The sequence below is a fragment of the Lampris incognitus genome, chromosome 14 (genome assembly GCF_029633865.1).
Source record: "Lampris incognitus isolate fLamInc1 chromosome 14, fLamInc1.hap2, whole genome shotgun sequence".
Classification (NCBI taxonomy): Eukaryota; Metazoa; Chordata; class Actinopteri; order Lampriformes; family Lampridae; genus Lampris; species Lampris incognitus.
The window spans coordinates 9,633,150-9,645,654 of record NC_079224.1 but is presented as its reverse complement, the minus strand read 5'-3'; the positions used below and the strand labels follow the sequence as shown (position 1 = coordinate 9,645,654).

The window sequence follows — 12,505 nt, the reverse complement described above, 5'->3', positions numbered from 1 at the left end:
CCACACATGTCCAAACCATCTCCATCTTGCCTCTCTTGCTTTGTCTCCAAACCGTCCAACCTGAGCGGTCCCTCTAATATACTCGTTCCTAATCCTGTCCTTCTTCATCACTCCCAGTGAAAATCTTAGCATCTTCAACTCTGCCACCTCCAGCTCCACCTCCTGTCTTTTCGTCAGTGCCACTGTCTCCAAACCATATAACATAGCTGGTCTCACAACCATCTTGTAAACCTTCCCTTTAACTCTTGCTGATACCCTTGTGTCGCAAATCACTCCTGACACTCTTCTCCACCCACTCCACCCTGCCTGCACTCTTCTTCACCTCTCTGTTGCACTCCCCCTTACTTTGTAAACTCATATGCCTTTGTCACCTCCACTCCTTGCATCCTGACCATTCCACTGTCCTCCCTCTCAGTCACGCATAGGTATTCCGTCTTGCTCCTACTGACCTTCATTCCTCTTCTCTCCAGTGCATACCTCCACCTCTCCAGGCTCTCCTCCACCTGCACCCTACTCTCGCTACAGATCACAATCTCATCCGCGAACATCATCGTCCATGGAGACTCCTGCCTGATCTCGTCCGTCAACCTGTCCTTCACCATTGCAAACAAGAAAGGGCTCAGAGCCGATCCTTGATGTAATCCCACCTCCACCTTGCACTGCTGTGGGCTGGGGGAGACGGCGTTTCGTTTCCGAAATCAAAAAGTGTTCCTGATTCCCGATTCCTGCTAATAAAATGACTGACAGCAGAACTGAGAGTGAATTCATGCAAATGAGGCGACACCACGTTGAGATCATGTGTATTGAGGTCACCTACAGATCAATTAAAACACTCATTTTGGGGCAACACGTGTGAAAATAGCAGTTGGTCACTGAGGGCATGTTTTACCCGGAACGATTTAGAAGCAAGCTTATAAAATACAAAGTGTCTTCAGCATATTGGGAGACAAATGGTGAGAAGGGAAACATGTGATATAACATGTATCCCGCCATTAATGCTTCTCCTGTGCACTTACATCCCCGTCCAGCTCAGCTACATCATGTAACAACCTGTCAACATTTAAAGAAGTGAATCAACAACATCACAAAAAACGTTTAGTGAAGGTGAACAGTAAATACTGTTTATGAGCAATGGCACTAATTTGTAGAAATGCAAGAGAAAGGGAGATGATTTGCACAAATCTGTAAACTTGGAAGTGGTCGACAACTTTCAGGGCTGTTTCTGATGCATTAGTGGGAGACGACTTGTCAGTCATGCAAGCATCCGCTGCAGCTACACACTTCACTTCAGCTACACAACTGCAAAAGCGCATGAAAGGAAAAACAGTGGCACACCTGTGTGGACTCCACATTTGTATAGGTTTGCAAAAATGAATAATAAATATCAATGCAAGCTAGAGGTCTAAAAATTAACAAATATCAATTCAAATGTCTAGATTTGTCAAATCCATTACGAAACACTTCAGTTCAGCTACACAACTGTTGCATATGGTATAGATTTGAAAAAAATGAGAAATAAATATCAAGGCAAACGTTATATAGATTTGTAAAAATGAACAATGACACCTGAGTCAACACATCTACAGAATGCTCGTGTAAAGAGCGGTTAATGATGGGGGATGTGACGCAACGAGTGTGCAGCTGATGGGGAAGGCGTTTCAGCGATGGTTGTGTAATGCAGGGCAGCATGCTATTAGAAAATAGTCAACGTTTAGACTATGGCGGGGGGGGGGGTCTGCGTAGCGTAGCGGCCTTTTCCGTTGCCTACCAACACGGGGATCGCCGGTTCGAATCCCCGCAGACACGGCCAATTATGTCTGTAGAGACGCCCGACCAAGCCCGAGGCAACATGGGGATTCGAACCGGCGATCCCTGTGTTGGTAGGCAGCCAGCGGTATAGACCGCTACGCTACCCGGACGCCCCAGTCGCGTGTCTTTCTCCACGAATCTCTCCGTGACGTGGCGTGACGTTGATGGCTCTGACTGGCTCGCACTCCCGCCATAAGCAGCGCCTTTCCTCGTCCTTTGGAGCTACGCAGTACGCATGCGCAACCGCCGAACTTCACAGCGTTAAAAGGCGGTCGTGAAAAAAGCAGAGCCTTCCCTTCCCATTGGGAAAGTAGGCGACATATAATTAAAAATACGTTATAGCGCAGCACACGTGTCACGACAGTGAGACGTTGGTATGGATTTGTTGTGTGGTTATTTTGATTAAATTATCACAGGGTAGGCCGCACGTCATTGCTGTAATTACTGCGTGCATGTCATTATGTGCTCAGTATATTAAATGAGTGCTCGGTGTGGGGGGGGGGCTGGGCTGGGCTGGGGGGGCGCTGTGGTTTAAAGTGTGTATTACGGTGCGCCGCAGCGCTCAAAATAGCATTAAGAGGCACATAATCAGAGGGAACTAATTGCCTTTGATTGCATAAATTGAAGTGTGTCGGCCTCATCAGATCTGGGTCTGATGTCCAGCCCAACTGCCCTTCGGAGTGAAAGGTGGGTGACCACGGCGCAGAGACCCTTGCTGAAAGCTGCTGGTGGCTAATGGGAGGAAGTCGAGATTTTATATGTCCACAGGGGGACTAGGAACAAGGGGATGCCACTACTGTCTATGTTTTTTTTTTCCTCATTAGTTTCCTCCATGTCTGGGGGGGGGGGGGAGGGGGGATATGAATGCCCACCATTTGAGAAATGAATTCATCGAAGTCACTGGCTTTTTCCCCATTAGTAAGTGTTTAGTTCAGCGTTTTAAATAATTGCGTTACCAGGAATGATATTTAAAATACATTTGGGGGGCAATGAGGCGGGAAAGTGCCTACATGTTTTGCTGATGACACCCGGGCCATTTGGAAGACATCAAAGTAGAGAGGAGGTAGCCCAGATGCATATTATAAACTCATTATGTGTATCATTTAAAAGGGTGTACTCCAGCAGCAAAAACAATATTCCTAGTCTCTCTCTGGTAATGTGTGTTTGCAAAGTTGAAACTCTTACCCGCCTCCAGTTTAATGCGGCATCTATTACCCGAACTGTAATATAAAATAAATCTCCTCGATTTCCATACTAGAACGGCTGTTAAGGTATAGATGAGATGCATCCACGAGCCTGTCTTCAAATAGGAAGGAGCAGAGCAACTCTTCATAACGTCGTGAACTTCTCCACAGGAAGAGCAGATCAACGCTTCCTGTCTCAGCGTCCACGTGCGGCCGCTGCTTTTCAGCAGTGTAGCGAATTCGGGGGACGACGCCGCCACAGGAAGTGCCGCGGCCGGGACGCGAACCCGTACCGCCCGCACCGCAGGGGGCCTCGCTAACCGCTCGACTAAAGGGTCAGACCCGCGAGCCAGCGTGTCTACTAATCCATGCACGTTACAGTAGTTTCATACAGGGGCTCAGCTTACCAGTCAGTCTCCCTTCCAGCCCTCGCCTATGGTCACGAGCTTTGGCTAGTGACCGGAAGGGTGTGAAATGAGTTTCCTCCGTAGGGTGTCTGGGCTCAGCCTTAGAGATAGGGTGAGGAGCTCGGACAGCTCGGAGTAGAGCCGCTGAGGAGCCAGCTGAGGTGGTTCGGGCATCTGATCAGGACGCCTCCTGGGCGCCTTCCTTTGGAGGTTTTCTGGGCACGTCCAACTGGGGGGAGACCCCTGGGTAGACCCAGAACTCGCTGGAGGGACTACATGTCCGATCTGGCCTGGGAACACCTTAGGATCCCCCAGGAGGAGCTGGAGGGCGTTGCTGGGGAGAGGGACGCCAGGAGTGCCCTACTTAGCTTGCTGCCACCGCGACCCCACCCCGGAGAAGAATGAATGGATGAATGAATGAATGAATGAATGAATGAATGAATGAATGAATGAATGAATGAATGAATGCAGGGGCTGACAAAACCGGCAGCAACACGTTTGTTATTAACACTTTCGACATCGCCCTGTGTCTTGATATGAACACGAATATGCTCAGTACCGTTGAAGGGTCTCTCGGCCATTGCTGCCCCCACACCCATCCACGCTGGAGGTGTCTGATGACGTGAAGGATGGAGAATCCATCCATCCAGCCATTATCTGCACCGCTTATCCTGCTCTCAGGGTCGCGGGGATGCTGCGGCCTATCCCAGCAGTCATTGGGCGGCAGGAGGGGAGACACCCTGGACAGGCCACCAGGCCATCACTGCCCCCCACACACACACACACACACACACACACACACACACACACACACACACACACACACACACACACACACACACACACACACACACACACACACACACACACCCCTAGGGACAATTAAGAACGGCCGATTCACCTGACCCACATGTCTTTGGACTGTGGCAGGAAGCCGGAGGAAACCCACGCAGTCATGGGGAGAACATGCAAACTCCACACAGAGGACGACCCGGGACGACCCCCAAGGTTGGACTACCCCGCGGGGCTCGAACCCAGGACCTTCTTGCTGCGAGGCGACCGCGCTAACCGCTGCGCCACGGTGAGGGTGTAGAAGTGTTTCGGTAAAGTTTGTTCCAGTGGAGGGAAATCGTGGTCCATCTGTCAAAAGAGATGTTTGTCAGACGCCTGGCAAGTGGGCTCAAGGAGGCTTAATTATGCGCCGCCCCTTTGCCGTCCTAACACCGCAGGTGGGGCTGAGTGACACAGTGGTGGCCAAGTCGTTCAGCCTAATGCTCTGCTGTAGGGAGCCACGAGCATGCATGGATCCCATTAAGGCTCAGGGACAAAGAAGCTGCCGAGTGAAAAAGACATTTCACAAACACACTCCAGCGAACTCTCCGATGGGAGACTCGTATTGACACCTGTTTGTTAATGCAGGGGTAAATAAGAAGGTAGATAAACTATGACCACCAAGCTGGGCCTATATAACAAGGCAAACAATTTACCAATATGCACAAGGTCGGTTATATGTCAAGAAATGGATTTGTTCTTTCATATCTTTGCATAATTAAATACCTTAATTTAATTGTACTGTATTGGATGATCAGCCCCTGTATTCGATCCAATCTAATAACGGCTGGGATAGGCTCCAGTTATTGGGCGGCAGGCGGGGAGACACCCTGGACAGGCCGCTAGACCACCACACCCACACCTAGGGACAGTTTAGTACGGCCGAGTCACCCGATCTCTTTGGACTGTGGGAGGAAACCAGAGCACCCGGAGGAAACCCACGCAGACACGGGGAGAACATGCAAACTCCACACAGAGGACGACCCGGGACGACCCCCAAGGTTGGACAACCCGCGGGGCTCGAACCCAGGACCTTCTTGCCGTGAGGCGACCGCGCTAACCACTGCGCCACCGATACTGGACGATGTGGACCAATAATGTACGTCATAAAGATTAATGTCAGCCTGGAAAGGTAGATTCTCCCACCTTTTCCGCGTCAAAAAAGGTGGGCGAGCTGAAGGTGGGTCTACATTTCACCACACTCCTGGACCCACAGTATATCTGGCCTTACTAAGGCATCATTCACTACTTTTATCGTTTGCTGTAACTTTATTGAACCATCCCACGTTTGCCTGGGAGATTAAATCAAATTCAAAGGGTCATAGCCCATTGTTATGCAGGCGCTAGGATTGGCCAGATCTGCCTGTCAGTCAAGGCCGATGCGAACGCGCAATAACCCTAGCCCTAGCCACGTTTGCTAGCTAACTGTTAGCCATTAGCCACGTTTGCTACCATACTAACTGTGCCAACATAACTGTGTGTACGGTAACAACGTTACGTTCCAGAACAGCCACATCGGCCTTGACTGACAGGCAGATCTGGCCAATCCTAGTGTCTGAGGGCGGGAACTTTCCGGATTCATCCTAGGAAAAAAATATTGGCCACTGGTACTGGGTGAGGCCGCTGCAAACGTGAATTTTCGCCGCCATCGTCTCACACCGGAAGCGGAAAGAAAGGAATATAGAAACATACTGACTGCAGCAACGTATCATTGGCACCAGCATAACAGTGTAAGCCTTATCTTAATATTACTTTACTGTATATCTTGGAAAATATTTTGCTTGGTAACCCCAAAGACGGAATGTAATAAGAGGGCAAACAGGTGCATTTAAGCCATTCAAACTTGTGGGATGACGAGGTTTCAAGCCAATAGTTTGGTTTAAGGCAAACGAGAGGGGTGGAATTGGCCATAGAGAAGTATAAAAATAGCCGTGCTTGTCACGTTGCAGGGAGGGCCTCATATTCAGATTGGATATCAAAACAACTCTGGGAACCAACCCAGTGCCAGCCAGAGGGCAGAATGTGGACACTGGACAGACAGCGTGAAACCAAGACAGAAACAGAGAGACAGATTGCCAGTTCTACACGTCTTCTACTTTTCTGAGTTAGAAACAAGTCATTCGCAATGTCGCGGGACAGTTTTGTCTTCTCGCCTACAGCCCTACGCTCCCTCCAACTTGACGAGGACATGCTGGAAAGACACAAGTATAGGAAGAAACTGGCTTCCCATCAGCATAACTGCTATATGCTGCAGAGAGGGGCCAGGGACTTGATCCCATTGAGGTCCAGCACGACCCGACCACCAGCAGTCTGCCATGATCTGGTCATCCACAACGCTCTCTATACGGGGGACCTGGAGGCTATGCAACGCCTCTTCCCTAGAGGCTCCACAGTCAACTTCATTGTCGAGCCACAGGGAGGAGACATGCGCTGGGTGGCCAGTGGGGAAGGTAAGCGACAAGGGCTAACATAACCTCTTTCTAAGGGGTCAAACTGGGAATGGTGAGAATCTGGCAAATTGTTTTATCCTGGTTTCCTTAGGAGTGTTTTGAATTCAAACCGAAGCTCTCATCTCGAAAATATTGTCAAACGTCAGTGAAAGAGGTTGATCGATTTTGTTTTGAACAGAAGAGAAGAAGAGATTTTGTTCTACTGCTGTTCATGGTTACATGGAACTAAGGCAATACCCCAGTATGAGCTCGGCAATATTTATAGAAATAGTCCATCACATGTTCACCAAATCATCAGACATACTAGTCATCTGGTTCCACTTATCCACAAAGAAAGCCCCACCTTGCAACTCACTGTGACCCAATTATGCAGCTGTCTGCTCTGTTGTTTTTGGGGTAGTTTCCATTCTTGGCATCACTTCAAACTGGCCATGCATTTGAAACCAGTGGAATGGCAAATCATGCTAATAGAAGAGAACGTTAAATTCCGAACAATGATTTAAAATCATCACTTGTCCTTCATTGCATTCTGTTCATACCTTTGGACCGTCACCTCACACAAATGCCCAGGGCACATGGCCTCGTTGTCCTCTGACTATCAGCAGTTTTGACTATTTTAAAGAGACTAGATTACATGTGACACTGTTCACTCGTTCTCGTGCGCCTGCACTGGCACGGTTCTCTGGGCTAACCAAAATATCATATAACACCTCCCTGAAATAGCGTTCGCGGGGCAGCCTTCATATGAGCTTGTTTTCTTCAGGAGAAACTATACCACGAAAAAAACATTACAAACAAACGGGTTAGCGAGCCTTTTGCATCGCCTCTGGGGAGCTGCTTCAGTCTGCGAAGTATGGCCTATGCGCTGCCTAAGCTAAAGTGGTACAAACCGAAGGCTTACCGCAATGACGTCATCGCAACGGCCCAAGCCACAGGTTGTATCCTGCAGTTCTGGAACTCTCTGCTCGTGGGGGATGACCTGACTGTCATTAGTATCATTGACGACGATGAGCATGCCTACCTTATTGATGCCGTTTACGACACAAGCAACATAGAGGAATGGAAGAACTTCAGATTTAACTACAGGGGACTAAGTAGGTCTCTCGGTACTTTGACTTTAGAACAAGATAGCAAATGGTGTGCAAAAAAAAACTGTAGTTTATCCTTTACTATATGGTACCTGCAAGTACGGCAGTCATGAGCAATGGTGTCTGTTGACTTCATGAACATTAACCTCATGCTTTCAGGGCTCTGGTCATTGACCTATGAACAGGAGCTTACCACGCCACTCCACATCACAGCTGGCCGAGGCTTCGCGGACTGCCTGAGACTCCTGCTGCAACGCGGGGCCAACGTAGACCTAGCACCCGGTGGCAGCACCGCTCTTCATGAAGCTTGCGAGAGCTGCCAGCCTGAGTGTGCAAAGCTCCTGCTGTCCCATGGCGCCAATGCCAGCGCTGTTACTGAAGATGGACTCATGCCCTTGCATGTTTGCACCGGCCCAGAATCCCTCGAGTGAGTAGATCAGAGAGCAGGATAATGCTGTGGTTTAGTTGTTCCTGTAGGTTCCTTGGTTAGCTTCATCAGGTTCTGATGAAGATTTGGGTGGAAACGTTTACCGTGCTGGGGTAGATATGTTTCGGAGCATTTAATTTAGTGTGTTAATATTTCACTGACCCATTTTGATGTCTTTTGTCCTGCACCTGAAAATGTTCTCATGTGCATGCGTCTTTGGGGCACTAAATTGTCACTGATTATGCAGAAGTAACAACATTAACAGTTCATTGTATTACAGCTGTGCCAAGTACCTCCTTCAGTATGGTGGCGCAATTAACGGGCGGAGCCTGGATGAAGATGACACTCCTTTACACGTAGCAGCCAGAAACGGCCTCCCAGAGCACACTGAGCTCTACCTACGCTATGGAGCCGCCGTAGACAAACAGAATAGCGAGGGCCTCACGCCGCTCAACGCCGCTTGCTCGCAGCCCCAGGAGCCGCAGGAGCTCCAGCGTTATTTCAAGGTGTGCCAGCTGTTGATGGGGGCCGGGGCAGACATCCACACGCCGGATCACGACAAACACACTGCGCTGCACATGGCCTGTAAGAATGCAAATCCAGACACAGTGGACCTGCTGCTAGCTAACGGCGCCTGTGTCAATGACATGGACTACGGCGGTGAAGCCCCCATGCACAACATCCTGAAGGTGGTGTGCTACAAGATTTCCCATCAACCCGAGAGGGTGGTCCGCTCTCTGCTCAACCACGGCTCTATTCGGGTGTGGCCTGGAGCCCTGCCCAAGGTAGGAAAACAAATGCGGAGAACTGCAGTACAGTGGGGGTGTCCATGTGGTGTGGCGGTCCGTTACGTTGCCTACCAACACGGGGCTCATCGGTTCGAATCCCCGTGTTACCTCCGGTTTGGTTGGGCATCCCACAATTGGCCGTGTCTGCGGGTGGGAAGCCGGATGCGGGTATGTGTCCTGGTCGCTGCACTAGCGCCTCCTCTGGTCCTCCCACGCGCTACGTCCCCCTGGCGAAACTCCTCACTGTCAGGTGAAAGGAAGCGGCTGACCACTCCACGTGTATGGGAGGAGGCGTGTGGCAGTCTGCAGCCCTCCCTGGATCAGCAGAGGGGGTGGAGCAGCGACCGGGCCGGCTCGGACGAGTGGGGGAATTGGCCGGGTACAATTGGGGAGAAAAGGGGAAAAATTAAAAAATGAAAAAAGAGAGAAAGAATCGCAGTACAGCGTCTGAGATAGCTGATCCACACACCTGCAGACCCACACAGGAAGTGCATGTGTGCGGAGGCGCTGCAGCATTGATGCAGCTATGTGAGGTAGAGCAGATGAAGTAAAAACAGTGATTGGTCTGGTTCCCCGTTAGACCTCGGATGAGAGTTCAGTGACTCTGAAAAACGATCTGAATCCAGAACATCAGTGAAATCACTGCCATTACGTGACTCAACATGAGGTGCTCGACTCCCGGCGGGAAACAGACTACAACTATCACCGAGCCCTCGCCTCGCGCGCGCCACGCACACACACAAAAAAAACCCTGCTCCTAATTAGGCAAGTGTTAATAGGAGATTAATTAGCACTAATTGCATAATTTCCAGTTAAACCCCCAGAGGGCAGACCAATCTGTTCATTTCACAAGTGTGTAATTACTGTATTTCTGTGATTGTATGGGATCACGAGCTCCACCCTGTCTCTCCTCTCCCCAGGTCTTGAAACACTGTTGTGCCTCTCCGCGCACTATCGAGGTTCTCATGAACGCCTACACCAAGCTCAAAGTGACGGACACCTGGGCTGAGGCCGTCTCCCAGGAGGTCTTCAAGGCAAGTCTGTGTGGTAATGAGTCCCGGGGCGCTGCATGAAGCTGATGGTGTCAGTACGGTGTGATGATCTGCTAGTCACCCTGGGTAGTTCATGAAAACCCCAACTGTCAGCCCCCATTTCCCCCAAAGTCCCTCTTGTCAAGTTACACATTAGTGTTCTGCAGTGTAAAAAGCAAGAACACAAGTCTGCAGACGGTGCGTCCTTGAGGCCACGTCCACACGAAGCCGGACAAACTGGGGACAGTGCAACACGGTCCAAAACTCCCCTGTCCAGGAGAGCGAGCGCCAGCCACGGTGACTGCTGGAACCGCCGGCCTGCGTTAGGCTAGCAGTTAGCTTAGCCTGCCCCGCTGGCACACCGCCCTCGGTTCCTTCCTCCAGGGCCGTGGCCCCTGGGCCCGCAGCACGCAGCAGACCATATTTCGGCCCATTTACAACAAATCGTGTATATGTTCACATTACTCTTGATCATCTTCTAGAACACACAGCAGGGTTTTAGGGTTTTTTGAGTGCGTTTTTGCAATACACCCCAGGGCTCCATTGGGTTACTCGTATGAAAATCAGTTGAAACTTGCTTGAGAAAGGTAATCCATCACAGTGAACCTTTAGTTCCCTTCATTTTTTTTTTGTCAAAGTTGTGTTGCAGCCCAGAAAACGTCTCAGATCAATCTGCGCTTTCAGCTTCCTCTGTTATCCAGCAACAAAGAAACCGCTTGGACAACATTCAAGGTGCACTTTCAGCCACGTTACCCCACATCAGTAAAGCAACTCTGGCAAAATACACAGAGACATCATCTACACCAGGGGTGCCCAACTCCAGGCCTCCAGGGCCGCAGTGTCTGCAGGTATCTGTTCCGCCCATGCACGGCACCGCCTGATTTAGCTAATTAGCTCACCTCTTGGACCAAGGAGGGAAAGGAATTAGTTAAATCAGGTGGTGTAGTGCACGGTTGCAACAAATACCTGCAGACACTGCGGCCCTGGAGGCCTGGAGTTGGGCACCCCTGGTGTACGCCATGATGGATTTTCTATCTCAAGCAAGTTTCAAATCTCTACAAGCTGATTTGCATGTGGAAATAATTGGAAACCACCGGCTTCCCGGAGGGAGGAAACATGTATTCAAAAATAAAACGCAGCGCCGTGGTTTAGAAAATGGCTGTTAGTAATGTAAATCCTGGGTGGCACGGCGACACAGTGGTTAGCGCTGTTGCCTCACAGCAAGAAGGTCCTGGGTTCGAACCCCGGTGTGGAGTTTGCATGTTCTCCCTGTGTCTGCGGTGGGTTTTCTCCGGGTACTCCGGTTTCCCCCCCACCATCAGAAAGACGTGCGTGTTAGGGTTAATACTCCTGTCTGTGCCCCTCTCCGATGTGCGGTGAGACCAACTGGAGTTGGTCCTCGGGTGCTGCACGCCGGCTGCCCACTGCTCCTAGCTACACAGCTAGGATGGGTTAAAGGCAGAGCGTAATTTCCCCACGGGGCTCATTAAAGGTTCTCGAAAAAAAAAAAACTATACGCAATTTGCAGTTAGTGGGGTCACAACACTGGTTTGGTCCTTTAAGTCTCCTGGATTGGGCATGGGCCAGCGGCTTCACCACACGACAATCATACGTTAACAAGTTCAAAAAGCTTGGCTTCCCCAATCCACATTATAATGTTAGACTGGTCCATCCATCCATCCATCCATCCATCCATCCATCCATCCATCCATTATCCATCCATCCATCCATCCATTATCCAAACCGCTTATCCTGCTCTCAAGGTCGTGGCGATGCTGGAGCCTATCCCAGCAGTCATCGGGCGGCAGGCGGGGAGACACCCTGGACAGGCCGCTAGACCATCACAGGGCCAGTGCTAGACTGGTGTTTCTCAAAATGTTCCACTTTGGATGGCTTTTGCGAAAAGACAGATTTTTGGTGGCCAGAATCGAAATTTAAAAAAAAGAAGATGGCTATTCGGTTGTTTATCCGCGTTAGTTTAGACGTGGCCTAAACGAGTTGCATGTTCAGTCCTCACGTGTGTTTTTCTCACCCCCTAGGAACACCAGGACTTCTACGAGTCTCTCTTGTCACTGGCCCAGGGCCCTCGATCCCTGCAGCACCTTGCACGCTGCAGAGTGAGGAGCTTCCTGGGGGCCCGGGTGCAGCAGGTGGTGCCAAAGCTCAGCCTGCCCACCTTCATTAAGAACTACCTGCTGCTGGATTTCAGGGGCTACGTTCACTGAGGACCCGTTTCCCCACGCAGTTCGCCCCCACGGCAGCCTTGGGAGGAGGTTTTGGTTGGTGTCCAAACGGCGCGCTGCTCTTTATCCGTCATCTTGTCGCGTGGGAACCATACACCAGCTTTACACGCCAGAGCACGCAGCTCTCTGTGCAGCCCGGACGTTTTCACTCTTTCGCCACAAGAGGGTGCTGTAGATTTAAGGTGGTCAAACGTGGGCATCCGCTCGTATTGTGTGAATTCCCGTGACAACACGTTCACGTCTGCGT

At 50.4% G+C, this 12,505-nt stretch overlaps 1 protein-coding gene across 1 annotated transcript; it reads left to right on the top strand.

Moving 5' to 3' along the window:
* Positions 1-6,356: 6,356 nt before the first annotated feature.
* Positions 6,357-12,240, top strand: asb10 (ankyrin repeat and SOCS box containing 10). The gene is made up of 5 exons (XM_056293712.1): positions 6,357-6,681; positions 7,929-8,196; positions 8,477-8,981; positions 9,905-10,018; positions 12,055-12,240. The coding sequence occupies exons 1-5, from the start codon at positions 6,357-6,359 to the stop codon at positions 12,238-12,240; spliced, it is 1,398 nt and encodes a 465-aa protein (XP_056149687.1).
* The last annotated feature ends 265 nt before the right edge of the window (positions 12,241-12,505 follow it).

Excerpts from the sequence above, each read along its gene's own strand:
- asb10 (XM_056293712.1), top strand. The coding sequence starts at position 6,357 with ATGTCGCGGGACAGTTTTGTCTTCTCGCCTACAGCCCTACGCTCCCTC. Across the intron at positions 8,197-8,476 it reads ACCGGCCCAGAATCCCTCGA|CTGTGCCAAGTACCTCCTTC; the intron begins GTGAGTAGATCA and ends ATTGTATTACAG. Across the intron at positions 8,982-9,904 it reads GGCCTGGAGCCCTGCCCAAG|GTCTTGAAACACTGTTGTGC; the intron begins GTAGGAAAACAA and ends TCCTCTCCCCAG.